This window comes from Epinephelus moara, chromosome 9 (genome assembly GCF_006386435.1).
Source record: "Epinephelus moara isolate mb chromosome 9, YSFRI_EMoa_1.0, whole genome shotgun sequence".
In the NCBI taxonomy this organism is placed as follows: Eukaryota; Metazoa; Chordata; class Actinopteri; order Perciformes; family Serranidae; genus Epinephelus; species Epinephelus moara.
In genome coordinates, this window is record NC_065514.1 from 17,546,071 (window position 1) to 17,568,171 (window position 22,101).

At 40.9% G+C, this 22,101-nt stretch overlaps 1 protein-coding gene and 1 pseudogene across 1 annotated transcript; both read left to right on the plus strand.

Moving 5' to 3' along the window:
• The first annotated feature begins 2,134 nt into the window (after positions 1–2,134).
• LOC126395975 (alpha-(1,3)-fucosyltransferase 7-like) lies at positions 2,135–3,227 on the plus strand. The gene is made up of 2 exons (XM_050053777.1): positions 2,135–2,774; positions 2,815–3,227. Exons 1-2 carry the CDS (start codon positions 2,135–2,137, stop codon positions 3,225–3,227), a joined length of 1,053 nt encoding a protein of 350 aa, XP_049909734.1.
• An 11,976-nt stretch (positions 3,228–15,203) lies between these two features.
• Positions 15,204–16,249, plus strand: LOC126395976 (alpha-(1,3)-fucosyltransferase 7-like; annotated as a pseudogene).
• The last annotated feature ends 5,852 nt before the right edge of the window (positions 16,250–22,101 follow it).

The window sequence follows — 22,101 nt, forward strand, 5'->3', positions numbered from 1 at the left end:
AATTTTCGCAATATTACGCAGATGAAAAAATGCAGTCCGTGAGGTTTGTTTTAAATGAGAATTAAAAGACAAATCTTGGTCAAATATTACTCCGAGGTTTCTTACGGTAGTGCTAGAGGCCAGAGCAATGCCATCAAGAGAAACTATGTCATCAGATAAAGAGTCTCTGACAAGCCATCTAATCTGCCATCTTTTGCAGCTATCTTCATCACAGCCACATGCAGTGTGCGAAGACAATGCCCTGCCCTAATTTGCCTCTGATTGGCTAAGGAAATAAACAGAAATGCTGCCAGTGCAGGTTAGATAGATGCTGGCTTGCCTGCTGATTAAGAAAGCAAAGGATAGCAAAGGATTGGGCATTCCAACTCTTGCGGACAGAAGACCGGAGTTTTGTGTGTCAGAAGGAGCGTGCTGTGTGGACTTCATGTCTTGAAAACGGTGCTTGCGGAACATCAAATGCCATTTTGAGACCATACACAACAAAACTTTAAGGATAACCCATCAAACATGCTTTGTCCAGGTATGAGAAGCAAGCAAACAGCCTCAGTGTCTTTGTTCATTGCATTCAAAATGTGGAAAGTCATTCAGTGAAGGACAGTTGTTTGTATGAGGGTATAGGCAGGAAGACAGGGTATACCCACCTCTTTTTCTATGTAGGGTAAGTAATTTTGACTCTATCAACACCAAATTTGCTTCACCACCTTATGTGATTGAGAGACACATTTCTACCATAAATGAGCAATATCGGTTAAAAACATTGCCGTCATCAATCAAAAGCTTCTCAACAGGAAGGGCTTAGCAGTTATTTGGTCATAACTCATTAACGACAAATCTTGGTAGATTTGTTCAGTATATGTTGGGGGATAAATGTATCAAAGCATTCTGAGCCTGATTAACAGGGGGCGCAACAAATAGCTCATAATGGAATTTCAGTGTAAGAAATGCAAATTTATCATACAAACCATCAGCCAATATGTTCTTTTCTATCTCTCCTTAGAAAAAACAGAAAAGATTTCCAAAGTAACTGCATGAAATGTCTTATGACTTTCTGGTTTTACTGGGTGGTGCCGAGTCTTCTTCATACTGGGAGTCACGGGCTGACTCGTTGAAAAGCCTGATGGTGAGTCATCATTACAGTCATCACTGCTGTTGGTCAGTTACTCGGACACTAAAACAAAATCTACACGGCGTGTACAGAAAGGTGTTTTCATCCATCAGTAGCTCTATGGAATTCATTTGGTATCCACTGTTTTTGCTTCACACTGCCACACCCTAAGAATCTCCCTTTGAGATGGTGTCTCATTTTTCCTGTTTACAAATGTCAGTGCAAGGTCACGCTTACCAACTGTTTCAGTACTGTCTGTGAGCCTCCAGCAGTAACCTTGAGCAGACTTTAATGGAAACTTTATGCACTGAATAAAATATGGTGTCCCTGAATATGTAATATATGGGCTCCAAATCTTTGCTGTTTTATCCCAAAAGTGAGAAACTAGTGAGTAAAATTTGTGTATAATTTTAACAACCTTGTATGATTTAAAGCTCTCATTCAATTTGTAAAACATTGTATTTACCAAGTTATAAGTGCACATTGTTATTAAAAGACCACTTAAATGTGAATAGTTATAAAGTTATAAATCAAGGATATTTCCTTAAATGAAAATTAATTAGCAATTTCTGGGAGCATTTCATGCCTGCAGTCAACAGTAGAGAGATGACAGGAAATGAGGGGAGAGAGATGGGGACTGACATGCAACAAAGATCCTCAGCTGTACTCAAACTGGGGACATTACAATTCACCATCAGTGCATTAACATCTACACTCACCAGGGCATCCACAGATTGCATGTTGCATTAACTCACAGCCGTTGTTTTTACACCATCTGAAAAATGAATGGACACTAAACAGAAAGAAAAATGCATTCAAATTTTTAAAAACTGCTGCATAGTTTGCAAAATGGTTAGATGTGATGTTAAATATACTGGAAACCTGCAAATATCGCTGATATGGTCATATAACATCTGCTTAAGACAAAAGGTAAAACAACAAAAGCCTCATTGCTCCTTTATAATCCTACTTCTGTATTCCCTTTTGTGACAGGGGTGTAATAACATTACAAAGACTGTACTCAACTTCATGAAGATCCGCTTCGTCCTCTCCTTTCTATGTGTTTTAACACTGGGTCTTCTTGTTGGATGGCCAAGAGGATTCCACACCCTGACATCCAAAATTCCTGCCAACTATAGTTACTGGAGCAGAAGTGGACAAGTCACCATCTTGATGTGGCACTGGCCCTTCGGTAAGTCATCAAGCCTGCAGGGTGATGTTTGCTGGGATCTCTACCGCATCCCTAACTGTAAATTGGTGGACCAGCGCTCCTTGTTCCCCTTTGCTGATGTGGTGGTGTTCCACAACAGAGAGCTGTCACAGGGCACCGAAAAACTGCCCCTGCACCTTCCACGGCCACGGGGCCAGAGGTGGGCTTGGATGACTTTGGAGTCCCCTGCTCACAATGGAGACTTGTACCAGTATGCAAATATATTCAACATGACCATAACCCACAGGAGGGATGCTGATATCAGTATACCCTATGGTGAGCGGCTACCTAAGAAGGCTGAAGGACATCTGGCGGAGGACATCCCTCAGAATAAGAGCTTCTTGGCCTGTTGGGTGGTCAGCAACTACAGGGCCCACCACAGGAGAACCCAAGTGTACAAGGAGCTCAGTGCCAGAATTCCTGTCAAGGTTTACGGTCGGTGGGCAAATACACCCCTCGACGCTTCAGCTCTCTTACCTACAATCTCTCGCTGCTACTTCTATTTCAGCTCTCTTACCTACAATCTCTCGCTGCTACTTCTATTTGGCTTTTGAGAACTCAATCGCCAAAGATTACATCACAGAGAAGCTGTGGAGGAATGCTTACCAAGGCGGGGCGGTGCCTGTCGTCCTTGGACCGCCATTAGAGGATTACAAAGCCGTGGCTCCACCTAATTCTTTCATCCATGTTGATGAGTTTGCATCAGTCAAAGACTTGGCAAAGTATCTACAACAGCTTGCAGAGGACAAGAAACGCTACAGTGAGTATTTCACCTGGAAACGTCAGTGGAAAGTGAAGCTGTACACAGACTGGAAGGAGAGAGTGTGCAAGATCTGCTCACAGTACAACAGTTTACCTCAGGAAAAAATTTACTCCGACCTACAGGCTTGGAACAAGGCTAATAACAGCTGAGTTTGCCTAGTTGTTAAGGTGTCACTTACCACATTAGAATCAGAATAAAATTTATTACCAAATAGGTTTTCACTTACGAGCAATTAGCTATAAGAGGAAAGTTAAGACCAAACACCATCACTTCTGTTTTCTTTTCATCACAATTCAAAAAAGTTCTGTCTTCAAGACATAACAGAAGTGGTTTAAGCAAGAAAGCATCTTTCTCCTTTAGCGGCACATATATCTTACTATCGTCAGCATAACAATGGAAAGAAATACCATGCTTTCTAAGGATGGAACCCTGTGGCAGTAAATAGAGAAAAGCAGGGGCCCTAAAATTGAACCCTGTGGAACCCCATATAACAGAGGAGCAGAGCAGGACTTAGAACCACCAATTAAAGTAAAAATATGACAAAGACATTTTTAAAAAGTCCTAATACATAACTAATATACGATAAAAGAAAAAACAACACGCACAAAAAAGCTGTGGCGGCCATGAGCAGCGCTGTTTTGGTAAACATTTTAGACAAAGTGGAAGACATCATGACTGCTTTATTTTTATCTTAATATTTTCATTAATGTTTATGTGCATCATACTTATCTTGCTTCTAACACTGATGATGCATTTTTTTTCAGAGCGCGTTTAGTTTTAATGCTATTGATCTGCCAATGAAATAAATCGGCAAACAGTGATAATCAGACCAAGAGAAACATTGTTGACAAAAAAGACTGAGACTTGAGACTTAGGAAAATGTTCTCCAAGGTCGTAGCAGAAACAGAGCCAGCTATTTATTGAAAGGTCAATTAAGTAGCCTACATCCATCAAAAACTACTGAGTGATCATTGGTGGACACACGATGGTGGAGGCCTTTAAAACACTGAAAACTTTTAAATGTTGAACAACTGAAGACAAGTTTTGCTTTCGGTTTTATGTTAAATATTTTGTTTTAGATGCTCCTTGCAAATAAGGGCAGGATCATGAGAATCAGAAAAGGATTTATTGCCAAGTAGGTTTTCACTTACAAGGAATTTGTTTTTTGTTTTTTTGGTGCATACATAGAAATGTGTTAACATATGACAACATCATGACCAATAAAAGTTTGATTAGTTTTAATGTCCTCTCTTTACTCAAAGGGAAAAGGCCTTGAGCTTGAAATCAACTGTGTCTAAGCACAGACGTAAGCCTATGTACGAAGCTTATATAGTTTTGTAATTGTTGGGTTTTTTTTAGGAGGGGGGGCCGCTTGTAAGCCCACTCAGGTTTTTATGACCTCTCCTGCACATTTTGTCTTATATTTTTTTCTCTCTACTGCTGCAATTGCTGTGTCAGCGTATCCTATCTAAGCATTTTTATATTTTCATAATGCGGTACCATTCAGAGAGCAGGCACCATTTAAATGACTTGATATCAAAAAACGTACTTTTTTTCTTTGTATTTGGTATTTGTCACTTTATGTTTGCACTGTATTTTGTACGAAAGAAATTGTCACTAAGTGTCATAACAGGAAACACCATGAACAACATGCGATCCAAATGAAGCTCAACTTCATCAAACCTATGACAAACAGGAGGTATTTTCAGTGACTGTAGGTAATGATTCAGTTTGTTCACGTGCCTCATTAGGACCAAATTAACTATTAAACTGAAACTTTATGGGCATCTATATCCTCCTGAGACGCTGTGGTTTCATATGAGGACATCACATTTTGGGTTTACTGGACCTTATACTTCATTCTGCTTAACTAAGACCTGTTGTCCTCGTCTGTGGACACCTTTTGTGCCATCTAGTGGTAGTGATGATTAAAACTGAAGTTTTTATCATCTGTCCTGAGGCTCAGAGAGAGAAACACTTATCTAAACTGCAGGCATTGTCCTTAAACCCATCAAATCAAATTAAAAACCTGGGCGTCATTTTTGACTCTGAGCTTACTTTTATTCCACATATTAAGCATGTAACAAAAACAAGTTTTTATCATCTAAAAGACACAGCCAGACAGCTTTTACAGAACTCAGCTGCACGTGTACTGACAAAGACCAGAAAGCGGGCCCACATTGCACCTGTTTTAAAATCACTGTATTGGCTGCCCATGTGTTTCAGGATTGATTTTATGGTTCTTTTAATGGTTTTTAAATGTCTTAATGGTCTTGGGCCTTCTTATCTTACAGAACTGTTTGCACCCTACAAACACTCGTGGACCCTGAGGTCCTCCAGCACTGGCCTCTTAATTATTCCTAAAGTGAGAAAACGTACCTACAGTGAGGCATCTTTTCAGTATTATGGCCCCTGTTTGTGGAATGGCCTGCCAGAGGACCTGAGGGCTGCAGGGAATGTTGATACTTTTAAGAGCAGGCTCAAGACCTACCTATTCAATTGTGCTTTTAACCAACATTTTCTTAGTCTACTGATGTTTTATTGTCATCAAGACTTTTACTTAGGTTTTAATGTCATTCTTAGTCTTTTATTGATATTATATTGCCATTCTTAGTCTTTTACTGATGTTTTAATATAATTCTTAGTCTTTTATTGATGTCTTAATTGTTGTTTTTATCTCCAATCTATTGTTTAGCGTTCACTTTGCTACATCCCTATATGAAAAGTGCTTTATAAATAAAGATTGATTGATTGATTGAGTGAGTGAGTGAGTGAGAGCACTATACACTGATCCATGTAAAAACAAGATGGCAGCCACCTCTGCCAAGTCAGTCTGCAGCTGCTCCCGACGTAAAAGTGGACAAGGACCTGATCACATTTTATGGTTGAAACTAATTTATTTATGATTAATAACATTTTTAGTGTTCATATGGCAACAAATTTGACCAATTTTAGCAAAAGTAACAAGTTTAGTCACTGTTCATTAGGAAGTACTCATTTGCAGACATTCGGAATTTTTCATAAGCTCATTGAAGGGCACTAGCACTTTATTATCATCTCATTTGAGGACATTAGGACTTTATTATCATTGGCGATGTTTAGTTTTTATACTTATCAGGTCCTACTGATCCCAAATAGCTAGGAGAAATTATAAATGCATACCAAAAAAAACTTTGGGTCTCAGGAGGATAGGGACTTCTAATTCATGTGAGGTACAGTCAAGAGGAGTGACTAAATGACATCTAGGGCTCTAGTTTCGCAGACCGGGCGCGGTGGAGGCGCAGCGCACCTGCGCTTCGCCAACTGGGTGTGGCCAGGCGGATTTTGTAAGTTTGGCACACCGTGCGCCCTGGCGCAGCTACTCCTCTATCCCACCTCCGTCCCTCCTACCGGCGCAAGTCGGAAAGAGGGAGGAGAGAAGGCGTGGAGTGGGTTTTACACACATTACACCAATCAAATGAGCCCCTCTCCTCGCCCTTAAATGCGCCGCGCGAAGGCGTAATGAGAGTTTACTCAATTCGCCATGGCAGAAGAGAGCAGCAGCGTCAGACGGCCAAACTTCTCCCAGGAGGAAACTGATGTTTTGGTCCGGGAGGTCCAAGCTCGCAGTGTCCGAATATACGGAACTGCGAGCAGACCTCCACGGGCTGATGATGCAAAGGTAGCCTGGGAGGAGGTCACCACAATTGTAAATCAATGTTGCGTTTCTCTCGTGCGCGCGCGCTCTCTCTTTCTCTCTCGCAGTCTCACTCTGTTTCTTTTCTTTTGACTTTTCTAAGATGACAGATGCTGAATATATACTCCCTATCTGATGCTGTGGCTGTTTGTGGTTGGCTGAGAGGGATGTGAACTCATTAGTTTGCAGCTGTGTTAATCAAATCAGGTTGGGTTTCCATTACGCGTGCCAAACGTGCCAAACGGTGCCAATCCCCTTTGATCTGACATCAGATGTGACGGGACAGTCGATATAGAGATACATTTATGTGCTGATTGCAGATAGTTGCATTGAATAGTGTTTTTTTGGGTATTTATTGCATCGTTAATGTGCCTGATATTCTGGAAACCTGCCTGTGAGGTTTTGGTGACGTGTGCGCACTGTCCGCCAGTCAGCCAAACTTCGGCTTACACCGGCTGCGCTCCCCCTGCGCTGACAGTAGACGTGGTTTCAGTTGGCGAGCTTTTAGCGCACCTTCGGCGAAGCCTTTTGGCACGAAACTGTCACTGCGCCAAGCTGGATCTGTCAACACCTCCCCCTGCTGCGCCGCCACACCCATCTCAGCGCACCTCACCTAGACAGGTCACCAGACTATCACAGGGCTGACACATATAGAGGCAGACAACCATTCACACTCACATTCACACCTATGGACAATTTCGAGTCACCAATTAACCTGCATGTCTTTGGACTGTGGGAGGAAGCCGGAGTACCCAGAGAAAACCCATGCTGACATAGGAGAGCATGCAGGCTCAATATATATGGTATAAATGTACTCTAAACAGTCTTCTGACCACTCAAAGCACTTTCATATTAATGATACTCGTTACCTGGAGAGGTTGGAAAATGATATACGTTTCTTCCCTGTTCCAAAACCAAAATCAAACCCTGAAAAGTGTAGGGTTAGCTAGCTAGCTACTGAAGATATAGCCTACTGAATGTATACACATGCTGCTTTTGCTTTTAAATGATTACACCAAACACCATTCATCTGCACACACTGTGATGCCACACAGCTGGTTCAATATCAGCAAAGTTTCCCTTTATAGTCATTGTCTTCTGTGGTGATCAGCAGTGATGTGGTGGTTCACTTTTACACTGTGATCTGTAGCCTATAGTTGGGCTTTAGCTTTAACTATCTTTGTCTTTTTAACCTCTTGTTGATGCTGAGTCAGTTTGACATCCTGGATATATCCTTCAAACACAGACTGTAGACCCCTCTGTCTGCTTCTCTCTGGAATCACTGTTTCATATTTCCAAAAATATGATCATATTTCTTCAGGGAGTGCAGTTAGTGACAGTGTGGGCTCCATGCTTACTGTGACAGCTTGTCGGACCATCACAAAGGGGCGGGGCATAGCAAATCAACTGGTCTGCTTTCTTCTGTTAAATGAGAAAAGGCTTGAACCCTGGGATTGCATTTATATTGTCTAATAATAACTGGTACTTAGAAACAGTGCACACAACTCAAAATCTCAAGATAATGTCGGGTGAACAGTTGCAATAAAGACTAAACAAACAAACAAAACAACGGCACTCACTGATCCATCTTCTTTTGTATTTTAATTGTGGACAGAAAACGAATGCATTTCAGCGTAAAGCCATCATCAGCGTGGAGAACAAAAGAAATGACAATACAAATATAGATAACCAGGTGAGACCCAAAGTCCAATCAGTGACAAGACCATATGACTATACAATAGGATCCATGTGTGCAAACACACATGTGGCCTCCTCAAATGGAAGCGGTGTGGTCTCAGGAATCAACATGAAAGGCAACAGGTGTCACGAGCCTGAGAGAAACAATCTACAGGGCTGAACGTCCCAGACCTTAGACATACATAAAGCAACAATACAAAAATAGCAATGCTAATCAACAAATACATAATGATGCCCATGAGCAGACAAAAGTGTCCAAAAACACACCAATGCAACGAACAGAAAAATGATTATAAAATAGATCTATGCTAAAAACATCCAACCTGTTGCATAGCACATAGCCTCACCACCAAAACAAGATGAACAACTTTTAAATGCTGTTTTCATGTCAGAAAAAGACATGAACAGGAAATAAGAAGTCATAGAGTTAATCAATAGTTAGAGTTGCTCAATTAGCATTGCAGTTGGTAATTAGCCGTCTTCCAAAAACACAAGAGAGAGACGTGTTGATGAAGATTCTCAGTCATCCGGGTTATGGTAATCGTTTCACCTTTCATTCAAGAGGCTTGTTCAGTTCTTATCTTAAGATAAGAGAGGGACAAAGTCCTCCACCTTGGCAAGATCATCAAGAAAGTCTTTTTTTTAATTTCCTCCTCCTCCTGGTGACAGCACTGAAATCTGCTGTGAAGTGGACCTCCTTACCTGCAACCTCCAACGGTGAGTCTCTTGCTGCTTTTACGATGCGTAATCTGGTGTGTATAACAGAGATACATAAAGATGAGCACTCTTGGCTTGGAAGTACCAGTATCTCAAAGATCTCAGGTGGAGCATCTCCTAAGGTGGGGAACCACAGAAATAGCTGGTTAGTGAGATACTTTGTAGGCTATGGTATTAGTATGAAGTTAGAAGAAGGAGGAGAAAAATTTAATTTTGGTATTAAAAAAAGAAACAGTGGTACTGAAAGAAAGTTTATCTGCAAAAGAAAACAGGCATTTAAAAGATTTTGATTTATTTCTTATTTCTATTTTTTTGTTTGTTTATGTGCATGAGGAAACAGTCAGGAAAGGGCACTCCCTATACTGTTGACACAAAGTTAGGATCTGTTATCTGAAATATGATTGAATGGTGTACCATCAAGATTGCATGAATTGGAACTAACGGGCCAAACAATGAAAAACAACCCCAGAACAAATGTGCACAAAAGAACGTGTCCACATACTTTTGACCATATAATGTACTTTCTAATCATATCAGAGGGATGTTGAGAATGAGGAAAATGGTCACAGTGAGGATACACTTTAAAGTCTGACGATGTATCTCTACATTTAACAAGAAAATACTTTCCTCACGTGACATAAACTTGCCTTCATATCCATCTCTCTTTCTCTCTCTGGGTCATCAATAGTGTTTCTGTAATTTGGTGGTTCCCTCAGTTTGATGTGTTTGTTTTGGGCTCGTCCCACAGCCTACTTTAAGTTGTTGATCGGCATTCATGACAGGAAGAAAATGCTCTCATGTAGCTGGTATTCGACAAAGTTTAACTGAGGTAAGGGAGAAAAACTCCTGCAGCACATTGACATAAAGAGAAACACAAGCTGAAAGAAGTGTGATAAAGATCCCAAAACAGAAAGGAACAGATCGGTGGAGATGTGTTTTAAGTGACATGAGACAGTGTTGTTTTAGGCGAGGACACACATATATACCGCCATATAACTATTTGCTATTGAATCCACAAATTATAGTTTGCATGTAGTCAATTAGAGTTTTTTGGTGAGAAGTTGGGTAGAGAAAGCCTGGAAACTGCAGAGTAAATGAGGCAAGTGGAAGTAGATGTGTATATGTGTGGGGCAGTCGGGTGATGGGGAAAGTAGGGAAAGTCTAGGGGCATTTAGTGGATGGATGGAAATCAGCAATGAAAGGGCCTGGTTAGGGACAGAGAGACAGACTGTGACTTTATGTATTGGACAAAGAGTTAGGATTAGTGTGTGGGTCCTGAGAGGATAACATTTAACTTTTGTGCCCAAAGTGCTCAATATTCATATACATTGCATTATATACCGTCTACAGTGGAACAGAGCTATATAAAAGTAAAAGTAGTCAGGCAAAGTTAGTCGTAAAGGATGGTAGATTGCATTAAAAACGCGGTTATGAGAATAACTTTGTGTCATTGTTGCTGAAACTGTCATGACATTTCGAAAGAAGTACATGTGACAGATAAACCACATTTCAATCAGGAGAGACACGTTTTTTTATTAACATGTGAACAAATGAATAAGAATGTGGAAAGTCTTTGGCGATTAGACCCCGTAGAGATGGTTTGATTTAAGGAGAGTGATGAATCCATAGTCGAATAGGGAACTCCCCCAAAAGAAGAGTAAGGAGGGAGAGGGACGACTGACTATTTGATATGAGGTGATCTTTACCTTACATGCAGGCAATAGGCTTCTAATAAATGAGTAAAGAGAAATCAAGAGAAGATGCGTAGCTAGAGAACATGCATAAAGCAAACGTGAAAGACTAAATGGATATGTGCATTGTTAGTATATGACAAAATGAGCCCTGAATGAGATAATACAACTCTGATGAGAACGTGTGGTAGGGATATGTCTGGAATGACAGCTAGGGAGCTGCAAAATAATGGATGACGATAGATGATGGATTGAAAAGGAAGGCAGAGAGCAAACGTGATGAGGTCTAACGGCCCGATAATATATAAGACAAAGATTAAGTAAATAACAGAAGTGATGGTGATACGCCAGAAAGGAAGGCTGAAAAGTGCATGGTTCTGCAGACATAACATAATAAAAGGTCAATGAAGACCAACTGAAATAAAAGGTTGTAATACCAAACAGAAATTAAGGTCAGAAGACCAACTTAAATAAAATGTTAAAAGGAACATTAAGGTCCGGTGACCAAACATAAATTAAAGTCAGCAATTTTCAGCATGACAGCAACAGAAATTAAGGGTCCGACGACCAAACTGAAATTACCGTGACTGGTGCGAAGTCCTAGTGACCTGGGTGTCTATGTATTGAACATAATAAAAGGTCAGCGAGGACCAAACATAAATAGTCAGTCACACAGAAACCGAACAGAATTTAAGGTCATGAGACCAACTCAAATAAAATGATGAAAGCAAAATAAGGTCCGGTGACCAAACATAAATCAAATGCGTGTTGACAATATGACTTATAACAGGCAAAATTGCCTGAACTGGAGGACGTGATGAGTGAGAGATGATTACGCTGCTGCTGAGGAAACGCACAAGACTGTTACAATCAACAAGAGACTGCAGAGAAAAAAGGTAAGGTGAGCAATTGTCAGCGCGAAGATTCTGCCTAAAATGATGGCTGACAGCAGCAGAAGAGAGAGCAGATTTAAAATTTTGCAGTGGCATCCTGATTGGCTGAGAGATCGTGGCAAAGTGTGATTGGTTAACTAGAGGAGTGAACACCCATAGTCAGCTGATTAGAGGGAATAGTGGAGAGTGGGATGGAGAAAAATGTGAAAGGGTGAGCATGAGAAAGGTCTTCCTGATTGAACTTACGCTGAGTTTCATTTCCACTAAATCTATAGGTTTAGTACCTTTAGAGCCGTGTGTAACCCTTACCAACATGTACCGAAAACCCTAGATCCGTTTAGCGTTTCCACTGCAGACAGTACTGCTACATGTAAGCAGGGTTGCGGTTACTCACTGCTCCATTAGGCTGTTACTGTATTTCCTCTTCACCATGCAGAGGAACCTGTGCATAGGGCTGGGCAATATGGACAAAAATTCATATCTCAGTATTTACAGGCTGACTGGTGATACGCAATATATATCTCTGTATTTTCTACGAAATGGGCTACATATTGTATTGTAAGTTGCCAGGAGCTGACACAGCACTGGCAGTAGTCTTTTAGAGGCACAGCTAGCTAAGTGTTAACTAGTAAAGATGAAAAGGCAGCAAAACTCCCTTTCATTTTATAGTTAGCCTATAGTTTCTTCATGTATGAAAAACAGCGTGAACCACAGTGTGGTCAGCAGCAATCGATCAGAGACGAGGAGTCTCTGATGCCTTAATTGTGAAATGTATGAATGACAGTGTAGTTGACAATGCAGTGGCTCTCACGGCTCACAGAGTACCAGCTTTTAATTGTGGAAATACGGTAGTTACAGAAGCAGGCAGCTCTGCAGTGGCGCCACAGCAGCAGCAATGCTGTCTGTGTGAGCATTGCACATGTGTGAGCAGCAGCAGTGCAGCAAAGTAGCCGACATGCACTGCTCACATAGACAGCGTGGCCTGGGCGTAATGCAATTGTCAATCATGTCAATTGCTCAGTTAACTGAGATCAAACTAGTGCTCTAATTCTCTACCTGAGCCCAACTGGGCCCAACCGACATGCCGGGTGTGGGCAGGGCTGTAATTTCTAATTATTAATTATCATCATTATTAATTATTAAGCATCTTACTATATAATAACAAAAACTCTGTCTGTGGGTGTGTCTGTTCCACGTTTTTCTCCTCAGTGAGTTGGTCAATCCATGTGAAATTTGGTACACTGGTAGAGGGTAATGGGAGGATGAAGCAATATTACATCAATTGGCCAAAGGGGGGCGCTATAGCAACCGATTGAAATCGCAAACTTTGAATGGGCATATCTCATGCCCCGTATGTCGTAGAGACAAATTTTGCACAGAGATGCCTCTCCTCATGAGGAACAAATTTGCCTCAAGAACTGATAACTTCTGGTAATATAGATTTTCCACCATTTTAAATTTTTTGAAAATCGATCTCTTCCTAGGAAGTTTGACTGTTCTGCATGAAACTCGGTGAACATAATCTAGGGACCAATATCTAAAGTTCTGTCTTGGCAAAAGTTGGAATACTTACTAAAACTGAGCTTCTATAAGGCAATGAATATTGTGGAGGGCGTGGCTCATCACATAAAGGTGTGTAACATTTCAAGGGTTTCACCGATCACCATGCAGACATATTTATAGGCATATGACCACACATAATCTGAGGGGTACCCTCCATTATTGACCCGATCAAACGAAATGGGGGCGCTAGAGAGCTAATTTCTTATCTAGGCCTAACCACCATATCGATTTTTACTAAACTTGGTAGATATGTAGAACAGCACGCCTCAAGGTGACTGGAGAAATTTAACTCTAATTGGCAACTGGGTGGCGCTATGACAACAGAAACATTGTTAAAAATGGCTAAAATGTGACCAATCACTGTGACTGCAATCCTATTATTTAATCTGCAATTTCCTATGACCTGTATCCCAAACACACACCATGTGAAACTGTAAGTGGGCAACTGTGCACTCAATGGGTATGGACTAGTTTTTAATAGAACTGGCACTTTGTCATGTGTAAATGGTGGGGGCTGTAATGGACTGGACCAAGTGGGAAACAAAGAGAAAGAGGGGGGACTGCCACTGAGACAGGGAAATTGACGGATTATTTTTTACAGTCTATGCTTGGTACTCCCATTAAACTGTAGCCTCTCCAGCATATCTCGTTTACTGTGTTCTCATTTACCCTCATGATGATGGGATATCATTGTAAGAAATGCAAATTTATCATACAAATCATCAACCAAAATGTTATTTTCTATTTCTCCTTAGACATTACAGAAAAGATTTCCAAAGTAACTGCATGAAATGTTTGATGGATCTTAATATGTGGTTTGGTTTCTACAGCACTCACGACTTTCTGCTTTTTTTCCCCTTTTTGTCCATGTAGAAAAAAAGGAAGCTTAAAAATAAGTTTCTCCAGTTGTGGAGGAGCAGAAAGCCATCTCTGGTTTTAGTGAGTGGTGGTGAGTCTTCTTCATACTGGGAGTCACAGGCTGACTTGTTGGAGAACCTGATGGTGAGTCCTCATTACAGTCATCACTGCTGTTGGTCAGTTACACAGACACTAAAACAAAACCTGCACGGCAGAAAGGTGTTTTCATCCATCAGTAGCTCTAAGAAAATTTATTTGGTTTCCACTGTTTTTGCTTCACACTGCCACACTCTAAGAATCTCCCTTTTCCTGTTCTTGACAGTAGAGATGATAGGAAATGAGGGGAGAGAGATGGGGATTGACATGCAACAAAGATCCTCAGCTGTACTCAAACTGGGGACATTACAATTCATCATCAGTCCATTAAAATCTACACTCACCAGGGCATCCACAGATTGATTTAAAAAGTCTGTGTTGCATTAACTCACAGCCATTGTTTTTACACCATCTGAAAAATTAATGGAAACTAATGGATGCATGAAACAGAAAGAAAAGTGCATCCAAATTTTTAAAAAACTGCAGCACTCTCTTTAAGTCCTTCTTAGCTACGACCAGCAGCTCTATAGCTCACTCTGTTGGTTGGTTGGTCAGTTGGTCAACAACAATTGTCCCCAGCCTTTGGCTGCCACAGATTTTGCCCTAGGAGGCTGAAATTTGGCTTGGAGGTTGCAGCCATTGCAAATTCATACTTGTTTGTCTTTAATCCTTCCTTTGAATGCTGAGTTTCAAGGTTTTTATATGGAGCATCGACTCCAGAAAACTGGCAAGGGCTTGATTGTAACAGACGTTCATTTGTAAAAGTCCCGCACACCAGTTTTAAACTTGCAAATATCGCTGATATTGTCATATAACATCTGCTTAAGGCAAAAGGTAAAACAACAAAAGCCTCATTGCTCCTTTATAATGCCACTTCTTCATTCCCTTTTGTAACAGGGGTGTAATAACATTACAAAGACTGTACTCATCTTCATGAAGAGCCGCTTCTTCCTCTCCTTTCTATGTCTTTTAACACTGGGTCTTCTCATTGGATGGCCAAGAGGATTCCACACCCTGACAGCCAGATATCCCTCAACCTTCCGTTACTGGAGCAGCAGTAGACTAGTCACCATCTTGATGTGGCACCGGCCCTTCGGTGAGTCGTCAAGCCTGCAGGGTGATGTTTGCTGGGATCTCCACCGCATCCCTAACTGTAAACTGGTGGACCAGCGCTCCTTGTTCCCCTTTGCTGATGTGGTGGTGTTCCACAACAGAGAGCTGTCAGAGGACACCGAAAAACTGCCCCTGCACCTTCCAAGGCCACGGGGCCAGAGGTGGGCTTGGATGACTATGGAGTCCCCTGCTCACAATGGAGACTTGTACCAGTATGCAAATATCTTCAACATGACCATAACCCACAGGAGGGATGCTGATATCAGTATACCCTACGGCTACCTAAGAAGGCTGAAGGACATCTGCCGGAAGACGTCCCTCAGAATAAGAGCTTCTTGGCCTGTTGGGTGGTCAGCAACTACAGGGCCCACCACAGGAGAACCCAAGTGTACGAGGAGCTCAGTGCCAGAATTCCTGTCAAGGTTTACGGTCAGTGGGCAAATACACCCCTCGACGCTTCAGCTCTCTTACCTACAGTCTCTCGCTGCTACTTCTATTTGGCTTTTGAGAACTCAGTCGCCAAAGATTACATCACAGAGAAGCTGTGGAGGAATGCTTACCAAAGTGGGGCGGTGCCTGGCGTCCTTGGACCGCCATTAGAGGATTACAAAGCCGTGGCTCCACCTAATTCTTTCATCCATGTTGATGAGTTTGCATCAGTCAAAGACTTGGCAAAGTATCTACAACAGCTTGCAGAGGACAAGAAACGCTACAGTGAGTATTTCACCTGGAAACGTCAGTGGAAAGTGAAGTTGTCCATAGACTGGAGGGAGAGCCTGTGCAAGATCTGCTTGAAGTACAACAGCTTACCACGGAAGAAAGTTTACTCTGACCTACAGGCTTGGAACAAGGCTAATAACAGCTGAGCTTGCCTAGTTGTTAAGGTGTCACTTACCACATCAGAATCAGAATAAGATTTATTACCAAATAGGTTTTAACTTACGAGCAATTAGTTATAAGAGGAACAATTAAAATATGACAAAGATACTTTTAAAAGTACTAACAGACACAAACACACACAAAAGCTGTGGCGGCCATGAGTGGCACCATCTTGGTACACATTTTAGACAAATTAGCAGGCATCATGACCACTTTATTTCTATTTTATTATTAGTAATGTTTTATGTGCATCATACTTATTGTCCTTCTATCATTGATGATGCATTTCTTTCAGTGTGTTTAGTTTTAATACTATTGCTCTGCCAATAAAATAAATCTGCAAACAGTGATAATCAGACCAAGAGAAACATAGCTGACAAAAAATGGTAGAAAATGAAAATTTGAACACTGCAGGAAAAAAAAACTGAATAATGACATTCTTGAGACTTAGGAAAATGTTCTCCAAAGCAGGGGCGGAAATTCGGGGGGGACATGGGGGACATGACCCCCTCTCAATTAAGCTGTACCCCCCCAGAATAATTTGAGACACAATTAATAATTTTTGAACAATGCAGTGGTATTTATTAAAAGCACAATGTAAGCGGTGCTCATTATAATCGTGCAATAATGTGCTATTTAAATCTTAAAAGATTTAGTCCCCCCCTCCCATTCCTAGTAGTGGTATATCCCACACTCTTTCCAACGGGCGGGGCTAGGCTGGACCCGGCTGCCCACATCGCGGGGTAAGATGTACACTCACACAGACACAGTTTAACTTAGGCTACACATGTTACAACACATCCCATTTACTGTTACAACAAGCCCCAGGCCCAGGCTGGTAATATAAACTGTCTGCAACATTTCTCCTACATTGTTCAAAAGCCTACTCAATTACGAGTGCTGCTAAGCTAAAAGCTAATGATTAAGCTCAGAGTTTAGTGATAGTCAGAGAGGACAGGAGAGAAAGCAGAGGGAGAGGACAGGACAAGAGCAGTCAGTGGCGGAGCGGCTCATAGCTAATGGCTACCTGTCTGTAGGCTCTCCACCTGTCAGTGAGACAAACATGAAAGACGTGCAGTTTAACTGACGAGGAGCGGTCATTACGCGCAACTATTATGCACTTTTGTGGCGGAGCAGCTCGTAGCTAATGGGTACCTGTCTGTAGGCTCTCCACCTGTCAGTGAGACAAACATGAAAGACGTGCAGTCTAACCGAAAAGGAGCGGTCATTATGCGCGACTATTACGCACGGTTGTGAGGTGCGCAGCGGCAGATCTTACAGCACACTGTTTATAAACCAGTTTACCAGTTTAACTGCAGGAAATGTTTAGTTGTTAAGCCATTTCTCATAAGTATAGACATTCACTGTATATCCACTTTTCTACATGTGGCTGCTGCTGGCTTGAGTCTTGACTCTCTCGTTACCAATAACTTGCAATGCTGAGATAAATGTTTAAACTCCAAAAAAAGTAATTTATTACAAACAGGTCAATATAACAGGTTTCAAAATTCAAAATACCTTGTAAACAAACGAAATATTCAGTATTACACATTTTCTTTGGTTACTTTTTTTCCAAACATTTTTTAAGGTTATGATCTCACTGCCGGTAAAAAAACGGAAAAAAAAACAAAACGGTTTGCTCCTGCAGCCAGCCAGAGACGAAGGATCCATTCCACACACCTGAGCCAGAGAAAAAAGAGGGAGAGAAGGAGAGAGATCGAGTGTCTGTCTTTGGTGAATGAAGCCTTATTGTTTTGCTGCTATTAAACAATGAGAGACATGTTTTCTCCGTTTACTTAATAGCATAAATATTCACACTACTGCGCATGGGGAGACAGAGACCTGCTCTGCTCCAGACACACTCAGCACCTTGGACGGCACGGCGCACCTGACTGTTGTCGATGTGTACATGTTAATTTGATTTCAATCATTTTGTTTAAAATCTGGACATNTTTGCTTTGGTTTTTTTGGTGCATAGTACATAGAAATGTGTTAACATATGACAAAATCATGACCAATAAAAGTTTGATTAGTTTTAATGTCCTCTCTTTACTCAAAGAGAAAAGGCCTTGAGCTTGAATTCAACTCCAGTTTTCTACTGCTGCAATTGCTGTGTCAGCGTATCCTATCTAAGCATTTTTATATTTTCATAATATGGTACCATTCATAAAGCAGGCACTATGTTGAATGACTTGATATCAAAAAGCCTTCTTTTTCTTTGTATTTGGTATTTGTCACTCTATATTTGTACTGTATTTGGTTTTGAAGATGTCCAGGGGTTTGGTCTGTTAACTGTTTATTTCACGCTAATAAAAAGGATGACTTAGAAATAAAGAAAGAAAGAAAGAAATTGTCACTGAGTGTCATTGCAGGAAACACCATGAACAACATGTGATCCAAACGAAGCTCAGCTTCGTCAAACCAATGAAAAACAGGAGGTATTTTCAGTGGCTGTAGGTAATGATTCAGTTTATTGACATGCCTCATTAGGACCAAATTAACTATTAAACTCAACTCGTCGCCAGTGAAACACAATAAACTGCACATCTTCTTTCATGTTTGTCTCATGACAGATGGAGCTGACAGACAGGTGGAGCAAGCGGCAAATTGGTATGAAAGCTGGTTCAGGGCATATTCGTCCATTTATGAATAAATATGGAGTGGAAACGCTCATGCATGTGCACCAAGTTCCTGTGTTGACATCCTGTCGCTAGGCTACATCTTCTTCTTCTTCTTCTTCTTTTTCTTCTTCTACTGTTTAATGGCGGTTGGCAAACAGCGAATTGGCCCATTACCGCCACCAACTGGTGGAGTGTGGATCAAAATGACTATTACTATTTGTGTTGGGTCCTGCTGGGTCCCAATGCAGCCCTCTATGTCAGAGTACAAAAGTAAAGCATAGTAAATAAATATATTAATTTATTCATTCATTCATTTTCCATAAACACTTATCCTGTTGGGGGTCATGGGGGCTGGAGCCTATCCCAGCTGTGACTGGGCGAGAGGCAGGGTACACCCTGGACAGGTCACCAGACTATCACAGGGCTGACACATAGAGACAAACAACCATTCACATTCACATCACACCTACAGACAATTTAGAGTCACCAATTAACCTGCATGTCTTTGGACTGTGGGAGGAAGCCGGAGTACCCAGAGAAAACCCAAGCTGACAGAGGAGAGCATGCAGACTCAATATATATGGTATAAATGTACTATAAACATGATCTATAAAATCAAAAGCTGTAAATAAAGTTAGCCTAGCAAATCAACTGGTCTGCTTTCTTCTGTTAAATGAGAAAGGTCTTGAACCCTGGGATTGCATTTATATTGTCTAATAATAGAAATTCTTCAATTCATTTTTCATGCTACATACAGCCAGTTTATCTCAACTAACTTTAACCCTTTCCTGGGCAGTTAAGTACAAATCAACACTCTTATTCATGTTAAATCTTAGCCCACTTATTCTGTTTATGAACTGATGCAAGTCAGAGCTAAACTTATACATACAATCACCACCTGTCCTCACCTTTGTTCCACCAATGGAAAAAAAGCTTTATTGTGTGTAACTTCTAATTATATGTAAAGAAAAGGACCACACCAGTCTCTTTTCTTTGTGTCTGTCATGTAAACCAACACTTAAGCAAATTAACAGGGCATCACCCACTAAGCAGCATCAAAACCTTTGGTCACATAGCCTCACCACCAAAACAAGATGAACAACTTTCAAATGCTGTTGTCATGTCAGAAAAAGACATGAACAGGAAATAAGAAGTCATAGAGTTAATCAATAGTTAGAGCTGCTCAATTAGCATTGCAGTTCATAATTAGCCGTCTTCCAGAAACACAAGAGAGACAAAGTCCTCCACCTTGGCAAGATCAACATAGCAGGATTTGCATCGGATCCTGGTGACAGCACTGAAATCTGCTGTGAAGTGGACCTCCTTACCTGCAACCTCCAACGGTGAGTCTGTTGCTGCTTTTACGATGCGTAATCTGGTGTGTATAACAGAGACACATAAAGATGAGCACTCTTGGCTTGGAATTACCATTATCCCAAAGAAGACCAATGCAATGGGCTCTTCTGATCTCAGGTGGAGCGTCTCCTAAGGTGGGGAACCACAGAAATAGATGGTTAGTGAGATACTTTGTAGGCTATGGTATTAGTATGGAGCTAGAAGAAGAAGGAGAAATAAAATTTTGGTATTAAAAAAAGAAGCTGTGGTGAAATTCACAACATGGAAAGGTTAACATTTTCCCTGAGACACAATACTGAAAAAGGTGACCAATATTGGAAGAAGTGGAGGGACTACATAGATAAGAGGTGATCTTACCACTGAATGAATACTCTGCGTGGAAATCTGTATTTTTTACTTTATTTTGCTGCACTGGGACACTGAAATTTTGCTCTGGGTCGTGAGCTTTTCTCTCTCCGTATAAATACATATTTATTTCATTTCTATTTACTATGTTGTGGACTGTACGGAGGAAGGTATTTTGTGTCACTGTGGACTTTAATGGAGAACTGTGGGTGCCCTAAAGCCCCTAGATCCGATCCTTCAGCCTGATTTCTGCCAGCCCTTTTTTTTTCTTTTTTTTACAAAAACTGCCACTGTGTTTTGCTGTAGATGACCCTGTCTGATGTACCTGTTCTGTGTGTATATTTATATATCTGTGTTTTGTTTTAGTTTTTCAATGAAAAATCAATAAAAAGAAATTATAAAAAAAAAAAAAAAATTAAAAAAAAGAAAAGAAACAGTGGTACTGAAAGAAAGTTTATCTGCAAAAGAAAACAGGCATTTAAAAGATTTTGATTTATTTTTTGCATTCTTGCAGTTATTTTCAAACAGCATTTTTTGTTTGTTTAAGTGCATGAGGAAACAGTCAGGAAAGGGCACTCCCTATACTGTTGACATAAAGTTGGGATCTGCTATCTGAAATATGATTGAATGGTGTACCATCAAGATTGCATGAATTGGAACTAACGGGCCAAACAATGAAAAACAACCCCAGAACAAATGCGCACAAAAGAACGTGTCCACATACTTTTGACCATATAATGTACTTTCTAATCATATCAGAGGGATGTTGAGAATGAGGAAAATGGTCACAGTGAGGATACACTTTAAAGTCTGACGATGTATCTCTACATTTCAACAAGAAAATACTTTCCTCACATGACATAAACTTGCCTTCATATCCATCTCTCTTTCTCTCTCTGGGTCATCAATAGTGTTTCTGTACTTTGGTGGTTCCCTGTCATCCTCTCAGTTTGATGTGTTTTGTTTGGGCTCGTCCCACAGCCTACTTTAAGTTGTTGATCGGCATTCATGACAGGAAGAAAATGCTCTCATGTAGCTGGTATTCGACAAAGTTTCACTGAGGTAAGGGAGAAAAACTCCTGCAGCACGCTGACATAAAGAGAAACACAAGCTGAAAGGAGTGTGATAAAGATCCCAAAACAGAAAGGAACAGATCGTTAGAGATGTGGTTTAAGTGACATGACACTGTGTTGTTTTAGGCGAGGACACATACTGACATATAACTATTTGCTATTGAATCCACAAATTATAGTCTGCATGTAGTCAATTACAGCTATTTAAATAGGTGAAAAGTTGGGTGGAGACGGCCTAGAAACTGCAGAGTAAACTATAGCTGCTGCGCAGCGATGGGTCGGGTCCGGGCATTTTTAGACAATTCTGAGCAACAAGCAGAAGAATTGGAAGACATTTAGGAATTGAGCAACACAATCTGCCTTTTGCATCAGCTGAGGCTTGAACTCACAACCTCTGAGACTAAGAATCAATTTCTATCTCACTGAGCTAATTAGTCAGTGACA